The sequence below is a fragment of the Periophthalmus magnuspinnatus genome, chromosome 12 (genome assembly GCF_009829125.3).
Source record: "Periophthalmus magnuspinnatus isolate fPerMag1 chromosome 12, fPerMag1.2.pri, whole genome shotgun sequence".
NCBI classification, from domain to species: Eukaryota; Metazoa; Chordata; class Actinopteri; order Gobiiformes; family Gobiidae; genus Periophthalmus; species Periophthalmus magnuspinnatus.
Window position 1 is genome coordinate 15,266,570 of NC_047137.1, and position 26,941 is coordinate 15,293,510.

The 26,941-nt window shown below is 39.5% G+C and overlaps 1 protein-coding gene across 1 annotated transcript in view; it reads left to right on the forward strand.

Moving 5' to 3' along the window:
* Positions 1-26,941, forward strand: part of exoc4 (exocyst complex component 4) — a 266,766-nt gene that overhangs the window by 93,935 nt on the left and 145,890 nt on the right. Inside the window, exon 11 of the mRNA XM_033976073.2 lies at positions 11,955-12,051. Coding sequence (XP_033831964.1) covers positions 11,955-12,051 — 97 coding nt within the window. The remainder of the gene's footprint in view (positions 1-11,954; positions 12,052-26,941) is intronic.

Consider the following 26,941-nt stretch of genomic DNA (forward strand, 5'->3'; position numbering starts at 1 on the left):
AAAAAAACAAAAAATATACATACACACGTGGACAAAATTGTTGGTATCCGTATCTGACAAAAGTAATAATAAATACAAATTCTATGAAATTTAAGCAATAAAAGTCAGACATTACTTTTCAACCATGCTTCAACAGAATTATTTAAAAAAAAAATAAACTCATGAAACAGGCCTGGACAAAAATGATGGTCCACTTCACTTAATATTTTGTTGCACAACCTTTTTCATTGGTTAAATTTCATAGAATTTTTTTTTTTACTATTAGTTTTTTCAGATTGAGGTTAACTGACGGGTACTAACAATTTTGTCCATGTGTTTATATTATTCCCTATTCTTTTTATTTCTGTAGCACATTTAAAACTATTTCGGCAATATATTACACTTTGTTATTGTGACAGGCCTAATGGAGCTCAACAGTGACCGCCCACCTTGGTTCTGGAGCAAAAGTTTCCATTCATTTTTCTCTTAGACATTCCAAAAAAAATAAAAATTGAAAGTTTGAAAGCTTGCTCTGGGCTACATGATGACTAATGACCGCAAGACCTAAAATTTTACTTAAAATCTGTTTCTGAAACTTTATAAACCGCAAAGTTATGAAAACATTTGTCAGAACTTTGCATTTTAAAAAACCTTTTTGAGCTTAAAACCGCATTAAACTGTAGATATTAGTTAGCATGTAGCTGGTTAGCCTCCACGATGACTTTAAACTCTTAATGTTTGAATTTTTTGACAAGTTTAAGCGAAAAATTAATACAAAAAATGTACTTATGGAACCTGAGGGGGTGGTCACTGTTGAACTCCATGACCGTTAAGTTTACAATGAACTCACAGAACAGATAAATACATAAATAAATAGATTTCTGAGAACTATTGATTACCTTTGATTTTATTTGAATGGTTTTGTAGTTTCCCAAGTTCATCGTTTACAGATTTTCCAACTTGTTGATTGGACTGGACTTGACTTTCGTAAGTTCATGAGACAATTAGCCGCCATCTTGAGCCTGTCTGGATTCTAGTCTTCGAAGAAACCCACAGTAATATCAATATTCATGTTTTGCTGTTGTCACATACACAATAACAGCTGTGCATTCATTATAACAGGGCCACAAAGGCACTGTCTACACCGCCGAGTCTAAATAATTCATTCTACTCAATCCAAACTAGATTTATTTATGATATCATTTATTTATAGCGTTTCCGAGTGCAGAGGTGTGAAGATGGGCTCTTGGTTGGTCGTACTTTTCTATCAGATGTGTTTTAATAATAGAAGGGTCTCATTAGGATCAGACATGGAGACAGACGGAGCCCAAATGAGGGGACCAGAAGTGACCGGAGATTCATTCTTTATTGACACAAAGAGATATTACCGGACCTGCTCGTTTTAGGTCTGTGGATTACGTTGATGTGACAAAGATAGTGACATTTTAAGTTTCTTTTGCTGTTTAAAATGATTAGAGCGTTATTACATACAGGCAAGTTTATTAGTACAATCAATACACAAAGTATTTCAAAAGGCTTTACAGAATAAGAAAGACATTAAAATTACAATACAACAAATCGAAAACATAAATAATCAACCGTTTTGAGTCTGGATTTAAACATTGTCTTCAGGAAGAATGTTCCAGGTTTTAGCTGCAGGAAACTGAAACACTGATTCCTCATGTTTAGTCCAGGTTTAGTCCTGGTTTGGTCCAGGTTTAGTCCTGGTTTAGTCCAAGTTTAGTACTGGTTCAGTTCTGGTTTAGTTCTCGTTTAGTCTATGTTCAGTGCTGGTTGAGTCCTGGTTGAGTCTTGGTTTAGTCTTGGTTTAGTCTTGGTTTAGTCCTGGTTTAGATCAGGTTTAGTCCAGGTTTAGTGCTGGTTTAGTCCTGGTTTAACCCTGGTTTAGTCCTGGTTTAGTGCTGGTTTATTGCTGGTTTAGTGCTGGTTTAGTCCTGGTTTAGTCCTGGTTTAGTCCTGGTTTAGTCCTGGTTTATTCCTGGTTTAGTCCTGGTTTAGTCCTGGTTTAGTTCTGGTTTAGTCCCAATTTTGTCCTGGTCTAGTCCTGGTCTAGTCCTGGTTTAGTCCTGCTTTAGTCCTGCTTTAGTCCTGCTTTAGTCCTGCTTTAGTCCTGCTTTAGTCCTGCTTTAGTCCTGACTCTGGGCACCAGAGGGAGGCAGGCCCCTGAAGTCCTCAAATTAAATGGGAAAAGTTACATAGTACAACTTTAAATCAGTATTCTGTGCGTTTTCTTTTCTCTCTTAATTTGTCAGGGACCACGTACAAATCCATTATATAAAAGAAAAGATGATTTGTACCAGATTTAGCTGCTGCTCTTTTCTTCTTCAGTCCCTGGGCAGGTGAACACACATTAAAAATACAGATTTCATTACATTTACATTATAAAACTAACTGTCTATTTTCGCTAGCAATCGTCTCATTTTCATATTAATAGCAACGCCAACAGTTCACAGAAACGTACAACAGTTGCCTGGAGCCATTTTGTATCAATATTGTAATTTGCACAAGACTTTTTCAGTTCTGTATTTCCACACCTCACACTAGAAAATTATTCATACAGTCTGTTTCACTTATTGTAAACCCAATCGAAAATTTACACTTCAGCACCAGTATTTATAAATGTGGAATTATAACTCATCCTGTGCGGATTAGAGTTCAAATGATATGGGTTTTTCATGGCCGATGCCGATATCGACCCAATTTAACCGATATGGGTCGATATGTAGGGTCGGTTTTGGTCATTTTCTCCAGATGGTCTAATTCAGGGGTGTCAAACTCAAATTCACACTGGGCCAAACTGAATATTTATTGAAAAATTGACTGCACTTTAGCACAAAATCTGGAACAAATCAGGCTTGACATTACAAACATATGAGAAATTCACTTTGAAATAAAAGACACAACAGTAGTATTCATTTCTTATTTATAAATAGAATAAATAATGTTTCTTTCTGTAGTAATTAATTTGGCCGCGGTGACTAGTAGCTTGATCGCTAATGAGTGTCAACAGTAAAGGAGGGGCTTGTAGGTCTTGACTACACGCCAACGTACTAGCAAAGCATTCTGGGATTTGTAGTATTAGTGGTGCACGCTCTATATACCAGCAGACCAACTCTAATGCACATTTGATATCATCTCACAGGCCAAATATAATTACACCACGGGCCAGATTTGGTCCCCGGGCCTGAGTTTGACATGTGTGATCTAATTTGATTGTAGTACAAACTCATCCACGACCCCGTTTTATCACAAACATTTCTGCATTATTCTCCGAGCCAGAGACCTGAGCACAGGACACATGTGTTTGTACTTCCTGGTTCTAGTCAGGACCCGAGCAGCAGCGTTCTGGATGTACTGTTCTGTGTTAAGGCTCGTTTGGAGAGGCCAGTGAGCAGGACGTGACAGTCGTCTAACCTACTGGGGACAAATGCAGGATAAGTCTCTCCAAGTCTGGTTTTGACAGTTTACCTTTGATTTTTACATGGTTAAAAGCTGCAGATGTTATCGATTTGAAGTAGCTGCTAACGTTCACTGTTACCCCTTGTTTTCTTGCCTGATTTGAAGGTTTAACTTATCCACAACCGCAAACATTTCCTTAGTACCTCTTTGGATAGATAAAATGTTCAGATAAAGCTTCATACATATATTCTTTTAGGCTGCTCGGCTGGAGATTTAAAGCCGTGAGCCAATTAGGGATGGAACTGTAAACAATAATAATCGTTCTTGGGTGTTTATATGATTGTGGTAATTGCCAACAAAGATAATCGTCTTTATATCAAGAGAAAGTGGAGAAAAAAACTACTACTTTTCCCTGCAAATTAAACAGTTTAAACGTAACTTATTCATAATTTTAAAGTTATAATTATTCATATCCAGAAGATTTTTCAGCAACTTTGGTAATTATCGTGATATAATCTTCAGGGGCAATTATTTTGAGCATGGTATTCGTGACGCCAAATTTCAATATCGTCCCACGCCTATAGCCAATACGGTAAAAAGTGCAAATATCCGCCCATGTATCGGTCCATCTCTAGTGCGGATGCTCCTTCTCTCAGCTCACCTCTTCCATGTTCACAGTTGAATAGTGAAGCGCGGCGGTCCCAAGACTCAATGTGTTAAAGAACTCATCACACGTTTGTTCTCTGTCGACCCAAATCTGAGCCCAGTCCGGATTTCATTCCTGGATCAAACCCGTTTCTCATCAAACCCAGGAAAGTGTGGATAATGCAATTTCACTAAGTCACTGCTTCACTTGATTACATGTGGGTTATGGGAGTGCATGCTAACGCACCGCGGGAGGCTAGCCGGGTGTCACCGCGATGTGTGGGAGCATATGGTACGCATGTCGTTAGTTCAGTGTTTTTGTTCTTGTTTGTGTCAGGAGTGCTCACTGGATGCAATTGGATTTTCTGCAGCAGATGATGTTTATGCAAAGGTTCAAAGGTGAAAGGATTTTTTATGAGACGGGGATTGTCTGACACGTCACATGTTTCGCAGGTTGTCAAGTCTAGACTAGATTTTTAAGTCGTTCTAATTGTCTAAACTGCTAGGATTTCAGAATGGTGATTTATTTTCTGGACACAAAGGCTACTGTAGATGTAACCCGCGCCAAAACAAGAGCAAAACAACCACAGACTGTATCAAGAAGTGGAATAAGTGAGTGCGACTTAGCAACGCTGTCAATCAAACCTGTTGCTAACACTAACGGACGCAACCTCAAGGAAAGAAGGCGCCTGATTTGTCTGTTATTAATGTTCATATCTTAATTTACGGACACAATCGCGAAATAAAAACCCCAGGATCATGTAGAGCGGGTTAATATGAACATTTTAAGACCAAAATGACGAGTCTGAGCAGCAGTTACAGAGAGAGACGACAGTTTTTGAATAAAAAGTGAATTGAAGAGTCGATGGTCTCACTGCGCAGGAGTGTCGAGCCTGAGGGATTTATACATTGTTCTTGGCCGTTTCTTGTATGCAAATGCTACTGACTGCTGCTCCAAGCCAAATTTCTGAACCTGATACTTTATTTTATTTTATTATTGTTGCATCCAGGCCATAGACTGTATATAAATGGACTTAGCTAATGTGCTAGCCGCCACGTTGTGTCGTCTCTCTCTGTAACTGCTGCTGTCAGACGCGTCATTTTGATCTTAAAATGTTCGTCTTAACCCGCTCTACATGATCCTGGGGTTTTTATTTCGCGATTGTGTCCGTAAATCAAGATATGAACATTAATAACAGACAAATCAGGCACCTTTTTTTCCATGAGGGGGCGACAGTTTTTCAATGTAAAGTGAACTGAAGCCAGAGTCAATGGAGATGGAAGTGCGCCCATGATCACTTTCTATTTGGAACGCTGTGTCGCCTGTGTCCACTTAACAACATTAAACAGTTACACGAACAACAAAATGCGTTAACTCTGAACTAAACACAAAATATCAAATGATGACACTAATATAATCAGAAATAGACATTTATTTCAAAAGTCCAGAATTAATTTTAATGTTTAACCAAGGAACATTACAATATCTCTTTTTCCAGGGAGTCAGGTTTGCTTTACGTTCCACAGTTGATGGTTCTAAAATTCTATTGTAGCCACAGCTGCCCTGGATTAGACGGGATTGGACCAGCGTCAACAGTGACACAATAGTCATACTGGACAAGGTGGATGTGGAAGTGTCTTGCTTAAGGACGCAACCACAGTTTGAACTATAGACACTGCTGCTGGAGTGTGGCACCGGGTGTTCCTTGTGGTCTCTCATCCAACCCTGCTTAGCTTCTGAGATCTGACGAGACTGTGGCGTGGTTGTGGACAATCAAGAAACAAAAGAAAAAAGTTTTAAACCTGGACCTAACTTTGATTAAAAGTTCTACATTACACAAAACTGGTTCTTGTGAGCTTTAAGTCATCTTTTAATGTTGTTACATCCTCATAAACAGACCTGGAGTTGAGTTTTGTTTGTCCGTCTACATCTCTAAACCTCAAAATGCTCTGTTCCACCTTGTGATGTCATAATTTGGTAGTGGTATTTTTCATCTTAACAGCTACTTTTTAGCTTTAGTTGAGTAGAGATTTGCAAATCCATGACTGAAATTAACCAAATGATTCTAGAGAAGTTGTATAGAGTTTAAAAACACAGTGGAGCACTTCCTGTATTACCGCATGATGACATCACAAGGTGGAACAGAGCGTTTTCATCAGTTTGAGAGACGAACTCAGCCGAAATCTGCCGGGCTTGTGTGTTAAACATGTGCGAATGAAACAAAACAGAAAACAAAACACAACTCCAGATCTGTTTGCGACGAGGAAACAGAATTGCAACAAAGCTCAGAAAAAAGCGTAGTACAGCCGCTTTAAAACAAAACAACTACGTCCGTTTTGAACTTCTGAATATTTCCACGAGACAGGAGTTGTCTGTCATTTGTGTTTCCGGACATGCTCTGGTCCTCGGGGGGGAAAGGGGGGACGGATTTGAGGCTGGATTTGGCCACATTAGAATGTCACTTACAGCTTTTCACCCTCCTCCACCTCCTCCTCCTCTACTCTACTCCACCTCCACACCCGTTCCACCCCACGCTCCTGCACTAATCCTGGATCAGCGCCACACCAAGGGACCCATCCAAAACACATCCACAAATACCTTCCACTGGTACAAAATGACAAGTTTAAACCCGGCGCACTGTTGTCGAGCAGTTTCCTGACCTCAAAGTGAAAGCCCTTGTCACTTGTAGCTAACAGTGAGGAGCTCCATGCATATTAATACCGCTTCTTTAATATTCATTAGCGCTACGCCCTGTTGGCAGCTGCTGCAGACCCCACGGATCAATGGGGTCTGTTCCCACTGCTTGGTCTGACATGGTTGCAGATGTTTCGAGCATGAAATTAAATTGGTCCCCGTCATTGGAAATACATTCGCGGGAGTCGGTTTTGGTGTTACCGAACAGAAAAGTCACGCTAACTTTGCCGGAATCTGTTACATGTTTACGTTATTCGTGGGAACTTGAGTGTTGTTTTTTTTTGCATTCAAAGACGTGGGGGAAAACAAAAGTTGGTAGTTTCGTGCGGGGGAGGCAGCGGAGGTGGATGTGCGTTGGCGGTAGCTTTGTTTAGCTCTTTGTAATGGAGTCTTAATTGAATTGGCGCTAACACACGTGCGACGGAAGAACGATCTAGTAAGACGGAGAATATAAGCTAACGCCGCGAATGAATTTCACCAAAACAGATCATGATCAGAAGAAGACCTTGATTTGAAGCTATTGTTTGGAAAATTGAAAGCCTCTCTTGTCACTTTAATGAAAAACTGGATGAGGTTGTGTTTCGTTTTATACTTTGGACTGAAACTTGTTCTATTATAAATCTAATCCAGGCTTTTGCACGTGGAACAATACGTCGATATGCATTTGAATACAGCGTCGTTCCTTTTTGCGGCAGGTAAAGCGAGCCTTTACACGGCAGCAAGGTTATTTCAGACGGGGTTTGCCGGGGCATATTGGACAGTGAAATGAAACATCCCTTACAAGCGCCGCCGCCTTTGTGAAGAAAAGAGATCTGAGGCGCGATTCCATGTTCACGTGCGGCCACTTTAAAACTCAATCTGGACTCCATCACGGGAAAATACAATATCACAGTTAAGACGTTTGGTTTTGAAAAGTTTTGTTTCGCTGAGGTGTGTTTAAAGAGACGCTGTGTGACTTTGGTTGTTGTGGTTACCATGGAGATGCTGTTGCTTTGCCATGATTGTGCCACAGTAGGGTATTTATCACATTTAATTAGAATTGATCACATCTTTGTCTTTATAGCTTTGAAAAACTTGAAAAATACATGCACCTTACAATGAGCAGCGATGCCTCTTCACAGATCTCACCTGTAAACTTTGCCGAATGGTGTTCTTCTGCTTGTCTCCATGGAGATGAAGTTGCTTTGCCTTGATTTATCACATTTAATTAGAATTTATCACATTACTGTCTTTATAGCTTTAAAAAAAAATGTAAAATGCATACATCTTACTATGAGCAGCAACACCTCTTCACAGATCTCACCTGTAAACCTTGCCTGATGGCTTGGCTTGTTTCCATGGAGATGAAGTTGCTGTTGCTTTGCCATGATTGTTCCACAGTAGGATATTAATCACATTTAATTAGAATTGATCACATTGCTGTCTTTATAGCTTTAAAAGACTTGAAAAATGAACAGCAACACCTCTTCGCAGATCTGACTTGTAAACTTGGCCTGATACTCGTCTCCATGGAGATGCTGTTGCTTTGCCATTGTTTTTCCACAGTAGGGTATTAATCACATTTAATTAGAATTTATCAATTTATCACATTGCCGTCTTTATATGCTTTAAAAACTTGAAAAATCCATGCATCTTATTATGAGCAGCGACGCCTCTTCGCAGATCTGACCTGTACTCTGGGCCTGATGGTGTTCATCTGCTTGTCTCCATGGAGATGAAGTTGCTGTTGCTTTGCCATGATTGTTCCACAGTAGGGTATTAATCACATTTAATTAGAATTTATCACATTGTCATCTTTATAAGCTTTAAAAATCTTTAAAAATTGCATGCATCTTACTATGAGCAGCGACGCCTCTTTGGAGATCTGACTTGTAAACTTGGCCTGACGCTTGTCTCCACGGAGATAAAGTTGCTGTTGCTTTGCCATGATTGTTCTACAGTAGGGCATTAATTTAATAAAAATGTATTGCATTGTTGCCTTTATAGCTTTAAAAACATGAAAAATGCATTCATCTTACTATGAGCAGCAACACATCTTCGCAGATCTGACCTGTAAACTTGGCCTGATGGTGCTATCTACTTGTTTCCATGGAGATACATGTATGTAATGTATATGTAATGCAATACTGTGGAACATTATACATATAATATAATAACACCTCCACAGAGACGATCAAGTAACATACTCTCTATTGGAAAGTTACACAATACACCAATGACATAATGAAACTACATTTTTGGATTTTTTTTTTACCACAGACTAGTTATAATTTACTTGTCAGATTTCATAAAAAGTTAATAAAATAAAACAGAAAGTGATATATTTAAAAATAATCTAGAAAAAGTAAATAATGGTCACACACAGGAGTAAATGGTCGACTTTTGTACAGCGCTTTTCCACTTTAAAGTCACTCAAAGCGCTTTATATTAAGGAAACACACACGTTCACACACACACACACACACACACACACACACCCCCACACACACACACACTGGGGGCGATGTGTGTGAAGTGTCTTGCCCAAGGACACAACAACAGCATTCACCTGCGCGACCTGGAATCGCACCGCCAACCTGTGGACCGGTGGACCTGACCGCTCTACCACTGATGTTGTGTTTGCTTTTCTTTTGTGTAGAGAGCAGGATTCGAACCACCAACCAACCTTCAACCCTCAGTGAACAAACACCAACCGAGCGACTATCTCCACCCAAACAACCAAATCTCCACCTCTCACATCAACATTAAACATTCAAATCACCACAACTCACTTTAAGACATCGCGCTTTTTTGGCACTGCAGCTCTGCGTCGCCCCGTGATACAGATACGACACTTTTTTTATGAAGATTCGCCCGTGTGCACTTTTATTGTGTCGTTTTGATCGTAGATAGATATTTACTGTATTATCTGATTCTCCACTCTTCCTGATTGTGTTGTTGCTTAGCGCCCGCCGTGAAAAAAACCACATCAGGACGGTCAAATAACGGATTATTCTGTCTCTCCTCGGGCACGACCGACGTCACCGCTCTCCGTTTGAATTCATATACGTATTCTTATAATTTCTTTATTCACACGTCTACGCACGCGGACGTCTCTGTTGACAATACGGTGCAATTCGGTCGCTCGTCAATTTTATCGATTACTTCAGGATGAATGGAGGTGTCTGTGCTTTGTCTACCCTGCGCCCCCACCTTCTCTGGCGCTTGTGTTTTGGACCAGGTTACGTGGCAGTGATTTTCTGATTAACCCCGTTATCTGCGAGTTCATCCGCTCCGCAGCTCTGGGATTGGTTTATGGGCGATGTATGAAACATGAGGCGTCAACGAATGATCTGAAACGCCCATGCAAATCAGCCGGCGTTGGGTGAAGAAACTCGTCGCTTTCGTTGTGTAAGACTCGCGCACCGCTTCGTTTTCGTTTCTGTTTTGTTTTATTTAAAGTCTTTGCTGTCTTAGAGTATTTAGTAGTCAATTTTTGGTGTTTTATGTTCATTTTAAACCGTGATATTGATCTGAAGTGGCTTAACTTCCCGTTCGAAATCGTATTACTCAAACATCAATCAATCAAAAATATAAAATCGATTAAGTTGAACCATTATCCGGCGTTCTGATATTGGTAAAACCGTACTGGGGCGACAGTAGCTCAGTTGGTCGAGCGTTTGTCCATTGATCCAAAGGTCAAATCCACTTCGGTAGCTGTGTCCTCAAGCAAGACACTTAACACCGTTTTACAATTATACCCACAGGTAATCGTAAAGTTAAGGCTGTAATTATTTCTCAGAGCTGTTCGTCGGCGAGATGGAAAGTAAAATATGCCCGTCAGGTTTCTAAAGTTCGATTCAAGATACGTTTCTGCGACTCAATATTGTGACTTGGTTTAAAACGATGGCGACTTTTTCGGGGGTTTTTTTTCCTCTTATTTCGTCTACGGTCGCTCTTTAAGTAGAGCGTTTGTCCGCTGATCCGAAGGTTGACGGTTTTACTCAACCTTTCTGCGTTTCCACGTTTCAAATAACATCACGAGATCATGTTTATACGATGTGGAGATGGTGCGAGTTCACGGGCACGGATCATCTCGATGTGACAGTAGCTCCGTTTGGTTCACTGATCCGATTCAAATCACGCTCTTGACGTACACATCGTCGGTCGAGCGGACAGATCCATTGGCCCACAGGTTTTTGTTGTGTTCTTGGGCAAGACACTTAACCCACTTCACCCCTAATGTCTGTGTACGCTCGTGTATGAATGTGTGTGAATGGATGAGTGTTTTCTTGATTTAAAGCGTTTTGAGTGACTTGAAGGTAGACAAGCGCTATATAAAAATGTGTGTTCTAGTGGATGGAGTTGTCAAAATAAAACCCTGAATCCAAATATGAATCGATACAACAACTCATTTAAGCAGGTATAGATTTTTTTTTCACGCTTTTCTCTCAGAAGTACTTCGATGACCCCATGATAAAATGTAAGAATTTGTTTTTGTTTGATATCATGGCATTGTATTAATGTGTTTTTTCATTGATTAGAAGTCGAAACACACATCTTTTCAATATTCCTTTTTAAACTTAACACATTTAAAACAGAATTGTCGGTGTATGTCCCTCACTCCTGGTTGATAAACGAGGGTAGAAACCATATTCGAGGTCCATCGTTATTGGCAAGGCCTCTGGATACTTGAAATAAATGGGACGAAAATGGATCAATAAACCGTTTGTATATTGGAATTTGACGTGATTTGTTTGATTTGAACACTTGGCAGTTGTACATGCAAGACTAGCTTGGTACAATTTGTTTTATAATGTTTTTAATTTGACATTGTATGCAGCTCCACAGTCCCACCCACTCCCAAGATCGCCCCAGTTCTGGAAGTAAATTTTTCCTTTAATTTTTTCCATAGACTCTTGGAAAAATTCAAAAATAAATAAGAGCTCAAGAGGCTAATCCCCAAAAAACACATTTAAAACACTAGATTTTGCGCAACATTTTAATAATTTAGCAGTTTATAAAGTTTCAGACACTGATTTTAAATAAAATTGTAGGTCTTGTGGTCAATAGTGAGCAAGATTTCAAACTTTTAATATTATGTTTTTCAGAAAGTCTATTACAAAACTGAATGGGAGATTTACTTCAGGAACCAGTGGCGGGAAATGTTGACCTCCGTAGTAAAAGATAGTAGAAAATAACACATATTCATATCTATTTTCGTCCTTTTTTCTAGGTGGCGCCGACGACAACTTGATTGAAGGCGGAGAGATGAAGTTCGTCTGTAAACCTGGGGCGCGTAACATAACTGTGATCTTCCAGCCTCTTCTCAGGTAAGGCAACACGGAATATTTCATTTTAAGAAGTAAAAGAAACTAGAAAAAAGGTCTTATGTATGGATTTCTGATATCTGGAAGCTGCTGTGGTTGATACCGATATTTGTCAATACCGATATTTGGCGTTTAAAAGCCATAACAAGTCCCGCAGATTTATTTTACGCAAAGTAAAGACTGTAAATTAACTTCTCACTTTTGTAAAATAATAACAAACCCATCGGTCTGTTCACAAAAGAAAAATCTGATGCTCTGAGGATAAACTGGAAAGACGATATCAATATCAACCAATACAGATATTAACAGAAATCAATCGATACTGGCCGATGCGATAATGCCCATCTTCAGGGGGCGCAGTGAGACTTGGAAAATTGGGAACGTTTGTAACGCAGTGGCCCATCGGCAATCCACCAGCTCTTTTTCAGTGTGGTTGTTTAAAAAAAAAAAAAAAATCCTACACAATTTATCCAAATGTGTAGCGGCGTTTGTGGGTTTTTCCCCTCAAGGAGAATTTTGCAAAAATATCTGATAAATTCCTGTATTCTGCTGCATTTTCATTATTATTGTTGCTTATTATAATAACTTGGTGCAATCTAATTTGTGCTTAAAACTCTGCATCAGACAATAGGCCTGTGCCGCTCATTTACATGTTATTTATTTCAAGTGAAGTGTCCAACTCGATGCATAATTTACCTCTAAAAATCTGCTGAACTCACTGATGCTCTGGCCAGAACAGCTTTTTGTGTTTTTTCATAAAGTTAGTGCGTTGTTATTTTAAAAGCTTTTCATAATAAGGTTCATTCTGGAGTTTGTCAGTGCAGAAGGTTTTATTTTGAAAGGGCCAAGGGGAGTTTTTAGTTGGAGTTGACGGTGCTTTGACATAGGAGTATGGGTAAAACTGGAAGAAATTATTCACGGGAAGGATCGGCCACTGAGCGCAGACTCTGGCCCGCAGACACCGGTCCAGAGACTATTACCCACAGACACTTACCTGCAGACATCAGCCCGCAGACATCCACCCAAAGACAGCGGCCCATAGACACTGGATCCCGGACATTGGCTCACACACAGACACTCACACGCAGACACTCACACGCAGACACTCACACGCAGACACTCACACGCAGACACTCATATGCAGACACTCACACGCAGACACCGGCCTGCAGACACTCACATCCAGACACGGGCTCGCAGACACTCACACGCAGACACTCACACGCAGACACTCACACACAGACACTCACACGCAGACACTCACACGCAGACACTCACACGCAGACACTCACATGCAGACACTCATATGCAGACACAGGCCCGCAGACACTCACATCCAGACACGGGCCCGCAGACACTCACACGCAGACACCGGCCTGCAGACACTCACATCCAGACACGGGCTCGCAGACACTCAGATGCAGACACTCAGATGCAGACACTCAGATGCAGACACTCAGATGCAGACACTCAGATGCAGACACTCACACGCAATCACTCACACGCAGACACTCACACGCAGACACTCAAACGCAGACACTCAAACGCAGACACTCAAACGCAGACACTCAAACGCAGACACTCACATGCAGACACTCACATGCAGACACTCACATGCAGACACTCACACGCAGACACTCAAACGCAGACACTCACATGCAGACACGGGCCTCCAGACACTCACACGCAGACACTCACACGCAGACACTCACACGCAGACACTCACACGCAGACACTCACACGCAGACACTCACACGCAGACACTCACACGCAGACACTCAAACACAGACACGGGCCTCCAGACACACACATGCAGACACACACACGCAGACGCTCACACGCAGATGCCCACACGCAGACGCCCACACGCAGACGCCCACACGCAGACGCCCACACGCAGACGCCCACACGCAGACGCCCACACGCAGACGCCCACACGCAGACGCCCACACGCAGACGCTCACACGCAGACACCGACCTGCAGACACTGGATCCCCGACACCATCTTGCAGTTGCCCGATTGCCATTGCGTCACTGCCCATCCCTAAAAACACACACAGAAATAGTCTAGAGGACGACTATAGACATTTTTGCGCGTGACTGAACCTGATTCCATTCTATACAAAGCCACTCAGAACATGTACATCCTGTGACATGACTCAATACCAGTAAAATGCCCAATAATGAGATTACGTGACCACTTAGTAGGCTCCCATTGATTTTTCGTCTTCAAAATCATTGCTGGGTACCATAAATCAAACGCACCCTTTATGCTACGCCTTCGAATGCTCAATCTTTCTTGGTAAAACGTCAAAACAAGACTTGACTACTCGCTGAACTTTTCTTTCTGTTTTATATTAAGGTCTGAAGGGGGCTGTCTTGTAGTTTCTATAAGTGGCCCCTGGTCCCCATAGTGCTGTTCGAATCAGTTAAATTGAATTGACGTTCATGTCGAGTGGAACATTACAAGACCTATTAAGAGGCCTTGTTTCCCCCGTTTTCTCGCTAAAGTCCATGACACATTGTACATTTTTGTATTAAATCGAGTTTTGGGTCCTAATGGCAAGTACAAGTTTGTAAAGTGGCCGCACTCCGAGTAATTTATCAAGTGTATGGAGAAGTTTCAGTGAAGTGTGAGAACTTTTTAAAAATACCACTGAATTATTATATTTTATTTTTATTTCAGTTTTATTTTTTAGCTTAAACGTTTCCAAAAAAGAGTTGAAAAGAGTAGAATAAATACATATATATTGGTATTGGCATAGCTCTTTTTCCTCACCTGCTGGTTTCCACGGAGATGTTTTGCTTTGGTTCCAGCGTACGGCATTAAACAGGTGACGCACGTGTCCGCTGCTAACGTACAGGTCAGATCTGTGGAGAGGCGAGCGTACTCACAGCGAGAATGCGTGTTTATCGAGTTTTTTTGCAGCTATAAAAACCTTTGCCTTTCGTTGAAAAGTTGAAAAATGGGAAAAATTCCAGGCAAAACAGTAGCATCTCCATGGAGACGAGCAGAAAAATTACATAGTGGCATTGTTGTGGCGTAGTCAGAAAGCGCAGCTACCCCAGAACTAGACGGTTATCGAGATGTGTCCCGGTTTTGTCACCCATTACCATTTTGTGGTGGGTGAGATAAAATTACCTACGAGATTTACACATGACTCAAAGGTTGACGGTGCGATTCCAGCTCCTACAGATGAATCCTGTCGTTGTGTCCTTGGGCAAGACACTTCACCCACCTCGCCCCAGTGTCTGCGTACACCGGTGTATCAATGTGTGTGCGAATAGGTGAGCGGTTCCTTGACGTAAATCGCTTTGAGTGACTCGAAAGTGGAAAAGTGCTATATAAAAATTGGACCATTTACCTTGAGAAACTGAAGTCCCAAAAAACAGTGACGCATTGACAGCAAAAATAGTAAAAAAAAGTAAAACAAAAACGGTGGTGCCAAAATTGTGAACTGAACCAATTTATCTATTATAAATTGTGTCAAAATCTCATCTGGTTTCGTTCTTTTATTTTATTTATTTATGTATTTGATCAGTCGTAGTTAAAAAAACAAAGTCTGACCTCTTGACTATATCAAACTCAGGCATTATGTTGATGGAAATTCTCAGTTTTTCCTTGACAAATGAAAGAAGCCACTGGAAACAATCGAACCTAAGTGTCAAATAAACTCAAATGGACGACCACTTTGGACTTTGAACTACCACAAATCTTTCTGAACCTCGGTTTGTCACGTATCGATGTCTCTCAAAGCAATCTTTATTCTGTATTATTCGTTTGTTTGGTTTGCTTCATGTTCATCAAAAACAAAGGCTTGGAAAGGTGAGTAAGTGCTAATTTTCTACGCTAAAACGCAAAATACAAGACACAACCCAAAGTGCGTAAGAACTTAATTGGATTTTTGGCCCAATCTCGTGTTTTTTCTCGGTAAAGATGTTGAAAAGTTCCTCATTTGTCCTTGCTAACATGTCCATATACTGTCCTTTTCGATCAAACCCTTTCTTAAAACGCCTTTTCCAACGTGCCGTTTGTAGGTTAACATAATTATTGACCAAGAAAATTAAATCCGTGCCTTTCAAAAGCCGGATTTTCATTTTAAAAACATTCCCTTTTTGCTTCCATCTATCACTTCCACTTTGGGTCAACGTGGCGTTCGAACAGTCCTAAGCCGTACCGTCAGTTGTCATGTTGGCTCGTGTGTGGCTGAGTAATGCCTTTTGAAAACAGATTACTACTCTCAAGAGGCTCGCTGCTGTCTACATGTGTTTACAAGTACTTCGCGTAGTAGCTCGTGCTGCTAAATATGCATGCACCGTTACAAGGATAGCCGTAGCTTTGAACGTTTTTGGGTTTATTTATTACGCCGTTTTATTGCGATATTGAGATTATATTAGTGATTCGATGTTAAACGGCCTTTTTTTCTATATATTTGAGCAAAATGTGTCTTGCCACAGTACAGATATATCGTATAAACAGCGACAGTAGCTCAGTTGGTAGAGTTTGTCCACGGATCGGAAGGTTGGCGGTTCAAATCCCGCTCTTGACATGAACATCATTGGACCATTTGTGACCAGACAGTACACAGCTGACTTATTTAGCTGACTTATACATATCATTGGTTGAGTGGTCAGATCCACTGCCCCACAGGTCGACGGTGCGATTCCAGCTCCAACGGGCGACTGCTGTTGTTGCGTCCTTGGGCAAGACACTCAACCCACCTTGCCCCAGTGACTTAAGCCCTATATAAACCGTTGTGACCGTTTACCAAAGCAGCTCTTAAGGTCGAATTAAGTCCGCTGTGTGCTGCCTGCATTAGACATCAGTTAATTGTCCAGTTATCAGGAAGTGTACGTTAGCATGCTAGTAGTTGTTAGCGTTACCGTTACGACAAAACTCCGTCCTGGCTTTGGAGAGTTGTAAAAAGCATTTATAAACTCATTACAGCGAATAATTACGATGGAAAACATAAGGTAAGTGAGGAATAACTTTGAACCACTGCAAACCTTTCTGTTTTTCACATTTTTAAGACGAAATCTGGTTTGTTTGGAGTAGTATGGTTAAAAAAAAAAGCCTAATTGAACAGTAACTTGGATACATCAATTTCCATTTTGTGAAACAACATTCTTAGATTTGATTTTAATCTATTGGAAAATATAAATAGATGTAAAGTCTTGGCAAGACTTTAGCGTAAACATATTTTATTTTCATTAGTTTTTGAGCAGTACTGTGACACGTTCAATGATAATATGCCCAAGCGATCGTTACCTTGGTTACCTTTAAAGGCACAGGTGAATTTGTTGATTGGAAATTGTTCTCCAGCCTCTAAGAAAAGTATTTGAGTATTTTTGGTCTATTGTGTCCTTAATATGGATTGAGCTAATGAATGTAATGATCTATGCAGGCGAGACAACTTTATTTGAGCACAATTCCTACACAAAGTAATTCAAATTCAAAGTACTTTACAAAATTGTTAAAGTAGAGGCCTGTCTCACATCTTCAGGAAGACTATTATAATCTTTAGAAATAAAAAAAATGGAGTGTGAAGTCTAAATAAACCAAACGTATGAAATAAATCACAAAAGTCAATACTTAAGTAATTAGCACCCATAATCATTCACGTATATATTGTACTACTACTTCTACTACTATAAATACATAAATAGTTGTTCAAAAACTTGTTCAAACCCCGCCAAAACAGTAATTACCTTGATTACCTCATTTGGACATTTCTATTCACCTTTTGTCAGTTACTCTTTGCTCTCAAACAAACCTTTTTTTGTGTGTATTTCCAGCCACCTGTTCCGACAAATGACCCAAATCTCACTCCTGACTAGCTCCTCTTCCCATGTTGTCGGTAATGGTTCATATCAATCACTCCAAAGTGCCCCGAACGCACCACGATCTCCCACTCTCTCCCCCTCCCTCTCGCGCTCCTCCACCGGTCTCGTGTTGCCAATAGGGCGCCGTTACTTGCAGATGGCGTCCTAATGGCGAAGCTATGGCACTGCGCTGATGGATGGGTACACCTCCCGTAGTCAGCCATCCAACGCGTGGGAGCTTTAATGACAAAATCAGTTAGGGGGGCGCCGCACGGGGAAAATTATGGTGTGGGAGAAGAAGACAACAGCTTAAAACGTATGATTGCAAATGGGGTTTTTGTTATTGTCTTCCAGTACAATGCAGATATTGTTTTGTTATGTTGTTTCAGAAGAGGCGACGAGAGTTAGAGCGACTGCTTTGGTGAAGTGCTGAGAAAGTCTACAGAAGTGAAAACGCGTGTAGTAATCCAATAAACATAGACCAATGTGTTTCCCATTTATGTAAAGGACTACGGCGGCGCCCGATAGTCAAAGTTTAAAACGAGCTAAAACAATACACTTTTAAATCTTTAATAGCTCCTGTAATTCTTAAGTTATACTCACCAAAACTGAACTTTCTGAGATTTTTGGCAATATATACGGTTATAATTGTTCACTTAAACACGTGTTTAAACTACTTTCTACATTTTAGACACATACAGAAGATCTCAAATATATGAAGTAAGATATATGGGGTTACGTGGCAAGGAGAAAAGTTAAAAAACTACTGCTGCAAAAGTTTAGATCTGTCAGCTGGACAAGTCGTTGTAGGAGTGAAGACGTTTCGCTGCTCGTCCAAGTCATCTCTTCATTTCTGGTCAGATTACTGCTGGACACTGCCTTATATCTGTCTGAAGGGAGGCAGTTTTCTCCAATTTCAGCCTTAATTCAATGGTTAATTGCCCTCCTATTGTTCTATTCGTTTGCTTTGTTTGCTTTGGGTCTGAATTTGTCTTTTGCTGTGGATCAGACCTGGAAGCCTTAGGGATTACACAGATTTATGTAACCACTAAACATTTATGACAAAGGAAAGGGGGGCTACTGTGAGGACCCCCTTAAAACAAAGTATTTTAGTTATTTTATTTGAGTTATTTACCTTTTTTTCTTCGCTACATAATTCCATATATGTTACTTTATATACAAAAAAAGTCACTGACACTTTTAAATCTTCAGTCGCTCCTATAATTCTTAAGTTATACTCACCAAATTTTAGCAGTAGATAAACTGAACCTTCTGAGATTTTTGGGAATATATTCGGTTATAATTGTTCACTTACACTTGAACTTATCACTACTTAAACAAAGTAAAAAAGGAAGTAAAAATGACCTAATTTTTGCACGGAAACAGCCCGATCCAACACACTTTGCGTCACATTTTAAAGCATTTCGGGGCTTATGTCTCTTATTTGATCCTCGATATTACGTTTTAAGTCGTTTATTAAGTCGTCTGAGGTTTATTCACAAACTCCTTTTCTTTAAGATCGCCCCACAGGAAGAAATCAGGACTAGTCAGGTCTGTGGAGATCACACACTGCCCCCTGTCTTTGAAAAACACTTATTATTCCTTTAATGGCGTTTACGCTCGGGGCATCTCTGAATTTGACCCATGTGACTCAAAGTTCCACTGTTCAATGAGGGCTCGTTCCTCTGTGCTGTATTTGCTCAGATTAATGTGGGAAGAGTCGTTCTAAATGCTCTGGAAAAATAAAATAAAAATATTGAGAAACAAAAGAGTTATGAGTTTTTTTCAACTGTCAGTGACTTTTGGGACACCCTGTATAATGCTATAATAGTATTGTCATAAAAGTAACTCTTTTTAATTTAGTTTTTCTGTATAAATTTTAACAATACAAACATGGAAGATGGGTAAATATAAAGCCATACCGTGCGATTAGAACGCCATTATTATAAAAACCAGGAAGTAAGACTGGTGTACTATTAGCACGCTAGTCGTCGTTAGCATTAGCGTGACACCAAAAGCCCACTCTGGTCGTAAAAAGTTGGGGGAAAAGGCTTAAAAACTCATCAAAGTGACTAATTAGGAAGCTTGGAACGTGTTTGGAGGGTGATCAATAACTTTGAATGACCGCAACGTTTAAAATGAAGTAGTTTCCACACTGTTGAGACGAGTAAAAAATATATAAATGCCACAGCGCGTTTGATACTTACAGGTGTCATGACAGCGAGGTAATGCGTGTTATTTGGTATTATCTCCGAACAGTATACAATCTTATGAACCTGTCGCTAACCTTACGCCGTCAGTTCCTCCCCCCCCACGCGCTCGGACGCCAGCACATCTGCGGCATCACGCGGGTTTTGTTTGAAGACAAAACAAATCAGGAGTGTTTGTGCATGTAGCAGCCAATTTGGTTTGACTTGTGGGGTCTCCAGCTGACATTTGGGTGGTATTTACACCCCTTGCTCTGGACGAGGTTGGCATTTTGAGCGGCTTGAACGGGCCTATAATCTCACCCTCTCCATTCGCCAGGCGCCCGGGCGCGACTCGCGGCTTAAATGACTGTGGTGGACTCTGTTACTGTCAAACCTGATTTACATGATTATTGGTGAATGGCTTTTTCAATGGGCTTTGTTAAAGGTATATTATATGACTTAATGTATTATTAGGGGAATGTCACCGAGATGTTTTATGCTTTGCTTGTAATATTTCAAAATGTGGGATTCAACTGAATTTTTGGGGATTTTTTTTCAGTTTCAGGTGGTTTTATTAATCAAAAATACCTCAAAAAACGTACAATGGTAAATGGGTCACACTTTTTTATATAGCACTTTTGCACCTTCAAGGCTGTCAAAGCTCTTTACATCAAGGAACCACTCACACATTCATACATCAGTGTACGCAGACACTGGGGGGGAGGTGGGTTAAGTGTCTTGCTCAAGGACACAACAACAGTGTTCAATATACAATGTTTATGTCGAGAGCAGGATTCGAATTGTCAACTTTCTAATCATCCATTCTTAACTTCCTAGGACACATTTTGGGTTGTCTAGGCCACAATGCAAATTTTTAGAAGAACAGCAACAACCCAAATATATTCAATTTAGAATTTTTTTAAGAGTTTAGAATGTTTAGAATTTTTTTTTTTTTTTTGTAAAGGCACATGTCCTGCTCCTGTCTGCAGCTCTTCACACGAGACACATTGTTCCAAGAGGCACAATTGTTGTTTCTCATTTTGTTTTTACTCAGGACAAATGTTGCTCCGTTCAGGGTCTTAATAAATAGTTTTTGCAAATCATTATTCAACTGTTTTATCAAAATGATTAAAACGTTCACATATGAGGACATTTGTTTTACATCACTTTTCTCAAAAACTACATAATGTAAAAAGGTAATTCTTTGTTTTTACACTCATCAGGTCCCAATCAGCCCAAATAACAAGGAGAAATTAATAAAGTCATGGAAGAGCTTAAGTCTTAGGAGGTTTGTCTCATTTTTGTAAGACTTCCATGTTAAGTTTTATAAATAAGAACCCTGGTTTAGATCTATTTACTTGGTGTGAAAAGTTGAACAACAGTTGTGTGTATATCATGAAAACAAAGATTGTGGTTTGTAGCAATGATTTTTCTTAAACTTCGAAAAGCTTTATTGAGCCACAAGGGAAATTACTCCAACAATATAATGTAAACACTGTTATTAACAATATATTATTATGTATGAAATCTGGTAGTGATGCATTAAAAATGGAAATGTATGAAATGTAATGTATAAATGTAATGAAATGTATGAAAAACGTTGAAAAACAGAACGCTGTTACATGGTAGAAAGCTGGAAAAAAAAGTACGATTTGGCGAATTCCCCCTTTTTAAAGTCCGAATTCAGAGAAAAATGACTTCTCTAGCTACAGTTGCTTTACACACAGGGTGGGTAAAGTGCCTTGCCCAATGAGACGACGACAGCTGTGATTGAACCACTGAGCTACTGCTGCTTTTAAATATGATAAATGGTAAAAGGTTGCGTTTTTATTGTCACTCAAAACGCTTTAAATCAAGAAAACACTCATCCATTCACACACACGTTCATACACCAGCGTACACAGACATTAGGGGTGAAGTGGGTTAAGTGTCTTGCCCAAGAACACAACAACAACCTGTGGGCCAATGGATCTGTCCGCTCGACCGACGATGTGTACGTCAAGAGCGTGATTCGAATCGGATCAGTGAACCAAACGGAGCTACTGTCACATCGAGATGATCCGTGCCCGTGAACTCGCACCATCTCCACGTCGTATAAACATGATCTCGTGATGTTATTTGAAACGTGGAAACGCAGAAAGGTTGAGTAAAACCGTCAACCTTCGGATCAGTGGACAAACGCTCTACTTAAAGAGCGACCGTAGACGAAATAAGAGGGAAAAAAACAAAAAAGTCGCCATCGTTTTAAACGAAGTCACAATATTGAGTCGCAGAAACGTATCTTGAATCAAACTTTAGAAACATGACGGGCATATTTTACTTTCCATCTCGCCGAGGAACAGCTCTGAGAAATAATTACAGCCTTAACTTTACAATTACCTGTGGGTATAATTGCATGCAGTCATCTTTTCAAATTGTTTATGGCGTAGCGTTTAAAGGGTGACTTTAAGCCCCTTTGTTTGCTGGGACGTGAAAGTGGCGTGTGCAAAGATCGACTTAGTGCCTGCTGCTACAGTTTTTGTTTGTTTGCACGTTCAGGGTTGTTGGCGTAATTTACATAATGGTTGGTTGGCGTCTGAAGTTCGACTTTTAACTTTTATGATTGTGTTTGGCTTTAATCCGTGCCTGTGATTCGCAAAAGTCTGTTGTGTATCTGCTGATAATTGATAAAAACTTGATTGATTTAAATAAAGATTACATAATTCATAAACAGCAACTGACAGTAATGTGATATAAAAATGTGACTATTGGACTAGATGAAGTCTCATACCTGGTTATAGGTCCGAGTCCATACCTAAAACCTAATATCGGATTTGACCTGGAGCCGTGTTTGCTCTATAATGAATTAAACCAAGACCAAACAGGGATTAGACCTGGATTAAACCTAGGACTAAATCTGGACTATATAAGGTTTTCACTAGGACTAAACAAAACCAAGACTTAAGGTTGGAGTAAACCAGGGTTAAAAAGACTAAATGAACCATGAAACAGATGTAGATAAAGACTAAACTAGGACTAAACTAGGACTAAACTAGGACTAAACTAGGACTAAACTAGGACTAAACCAGGACTAAACCAGGACTAAACCAGGACTAAACCAGGACTAAACCAGGACTAAACCAGGACTATATAAGGATTTCACTAGAACTAAACGAAACCAGGGTTTAGGATTGGACTAAACCAGGCCTTAAAAGATAAAATCGACCATAAACCAGATCTCAATAGAGACTAAACTAGGACTAAACCAGGACTTTATGACTTTATAAGGATTCCCCTCAGATTAAACAAAACCAGGATTTAGTGTTGGACTAAACCAGGCCTTAAAAGATAAAATCGACCATCAACCAGATCTAGCTGGAGACTAAACCAGGACTATACAAGGATTTCACTAGGACTAAACCAGGGTTTAAAAGACTAAAGCGACCACAGACCAGATCTAGATGGAGACTAAACCAGGACTAAATTAATCTAGGACTAAATCTGGACTATATAAGGATTTCACTAGGACTAAAGAAAATCAGGATTATGGGTTGGACTAAACCAGGGTTAGAACGTCAAAATCGACCATAAACCAGTTCTAGATAGAGGCCAAACTAGGACTAAACCAGGACCATATAAGGATTTCACTTGGACTAAACAAAACCAGAATTTAGGGTTGTGCTAATCCAGGGTTAAAACATCAAAATTGACCATAAACCAGCTCTAGACAGAGACGAAATCAGGACTAGACTAAACTAGGACTAAACCCGGATTGTACAATGATTTCACTAGGACTAAACCAGGGTTTAAAAGACTAAAGCGACCACAGACCAGATCTAGATGGAGACTAAACCAGGACTAAACTAATCTAGGAATAAATCTGGACTGTATAAGGATTTCACTAGGACTAAAACTGGACTATGTTAGGATTTCACTTGGACTAAACAAAACTAGGATTTAGAACTGGACTAAACCAGGGTTAAAACGACTAAATCAACCGTAAACCAGATCTAGATAAAGACTAAACTAGGACTAAACCAGGACTATGTAAGGATTTAACTTGAACTAAACAAAACCAGGATTGGACTAAACCAGTTCCGACACTAAACCAGGTCTGAAACTGGAATTAACTTTGCTTCAGAACGTACGAAGGATTTGGGAGTTTTCATAAAAATAAACCTTCACAGACCTGATATTTGAGTCCAGCGAGTGTCCTTAAAGTTTACTCTGCTGCAGTGGACTAAGAACGTATCAGCAATTGTGCAAATGAGACGAAGGTGTCAGAAGGTCGAGGAAACGCGTAGAGCACTGGAGGGGAGCGAGGAGTGAAGGACAGATGAAGGAGCGATGGAAGAACAGAAGAAAAGAGAAGGCGGCAAAGGAGAGAGAGAGCTGCGTTTCAGTATGAACATTAACTGTACCCGAACGCACTCATAAAACAGTCTTGATTTGTAGTTTTGTGTTGTTTTTTTATGATGTTTTTGGTGAACTTTAAACCATCCGTATCGAGATTATCCGACTTGCCGCTGTTGCATTCTCACATTTCACCACTAGAGGCTCTCTACGTTACTGCTGTCCTTCACATTTGACATCTACAGTTTAAAAAAAATCAAATAAACTCGCAGATTGTCACTTTTAAAACTGGTTTAAATGCATTCGTGGGAATCTGTGGTGCATTTTGTCACCGTGTTTTTGAAAAGCGCTATAGATCGAGAGGCTGAGGTGGTAAATGGTTCTGCTGCTGCTGTGGTGGAGTGTCTGGGATTTTGGGATTTTCATAAATTGGTATTGATAAAATGTCGCTTCCTGTAGTTTTCTTTCTGTGTCTAATAGAAAACGAGGGGCAGTCAAGCTAAAAAGGCAGCTGTGCTCAATCATCAGAAAAAGTACATATTGTATTGTGCTGTTTTTTTACAAGAGGGAAGAGATAAATTGTGCTTATTTAACTGCTACTTTACTAACGTTATTTTGTGAGGGCATCACTTGGATTTTAAGTCATGTTATAATATTGTCAACTCATCAAAAACAGACCTGGAGTTGTGTTTTGTTTCATTCCCTCATGTTTCAACTCTTTAGTATTAGTCTATCTACATCCGTTTTTTAAATTTTTTCTACTGTTATTTTTAATTTTTTTTAATTTTTTTTCTAATTATTATTATTATTATTGTTTTATTATTATTTAATTTTATTTTGTAATTATTATTTTTTTCTTCTAATTAATTAATTAATTTATTCTGTCTTTTTTTGCATACTCGATGTGGTTTGTGTTTGGTTTTCTGTTCAACGTTTGTGCCCGTATTATTGTTTTCCATTAGTATCATCACTTATTATGCATACCATCCTTGGCTATTATTATTATTAGTATTTATGCGTATACAAATATATTTATTTATTTTAATTTATATGTGTGCAAGTATTTGTGTATGCATATTTTGAGATGTAGGTGTGTATGTATATATATATATATTTTAATTTATATTTTTCTTTCTTTTTTCTGTTCCTGTGCTTACCCACTGCCCAGGGGTGAGGGATGGGAGGGCTGTAAAATGTTAAAACGCAATAAAAAATATGAATAAAAAAAAAAAAAAAAGCTCCGTTCCACCTTGTGATGTCATAAAGTGGTAGTTTTCAAGTTAAAATCTACCTTTTACCATTTATTTAGTAGAGATTGGCGATTCCAGGAGCTGAAATAATCCAAATAATTTTACTGAAGGTGTATGGAGCACTTCCTGTATTACCCTATGACATCACAAGTTGGAACAGAGCGTTTTCCGCATGAGAGAAGACAACTTTTTAACTCTGAATTAGTCTAAACTTTTAACTTTTAACATTCGTGCCTCGTCATTCCTTCGCTATAACCCTATGGCCGCATTTTTCTAACCGAATCCCAAATGGTAAACAGTGACGTTCCGCATTAAAACCGAAAAGACTTTTAAAATCAAAGCTTATTTTACACCATAAAGGTCAAATAGACAACAAAAAGAGGTGAGGATAAAACAAGCAGTCACCATTAGAGGAGAGCAGATGGGAGATGATAGGAGAGAAACACAAAAGCTTTAGTGGAAAGAGCCAGATCAGAGAAAACAGATGAAACAAAGACAAATTACACTATTAAAACCATTTAAATGAGCAAAAAATGGAGCGAAATCACATTAAACTAAACACACGATGTTTCAACTGGGGATTTTTAAGGGTGAGTTCACACTTGTCCTGCTTTGGTCCTGGTTTGAGCCCAGTTTAGGTCTGACGTAGACTCGTTTTGGACTCGTTTAGTCTCATTTTAAACAGCCCGTATTACACGATTTTTTGATCTGTTTGTGACAAGGAAACGACTTTATAACAGATCAAAAAATACTGTAATATCGACCCTTTACAAGTCCATGTAGTTTGCTTTATCGACACTTAAATTGAACAAATTGTTACGCAATTTTCGATCGAGAAACGGCATTAAAACAATTTCGAACAGCTCAATATTTATGTTTTAATCCTCAGCTGGGCGATATGTCTCTACTGTGATCACTCTCACTTTCCAATTCAGTTATTTCCTTTTCAAAAACAAAATAAAAAAGGGTTTACATATTGATTTTAGGAATTTGAGCAAGACAGACTGTGAAGCTTTTATGAACAGATGATGGACTTTTCACGATTGTCATTTAAAACTAAAAAAAGTGGTCACGCTGAAAACACACTTTTACTGATAAATGATTAAAAAGACCCAAGCTGACCACTAATATATATATTTTTTTGACCAAATTTTGAGATTTCTGAAGAGACGAGTGCATCAGTGGGTCAAAAGAGTAATCTACAGGTGCTGGGATGTGTCCAAAATGGATTTAAAAACAGACCAATCGTGTTGTTTTTAGGTCACGCCGTAATAAACGACTTTGAATCTTTAACTCTAC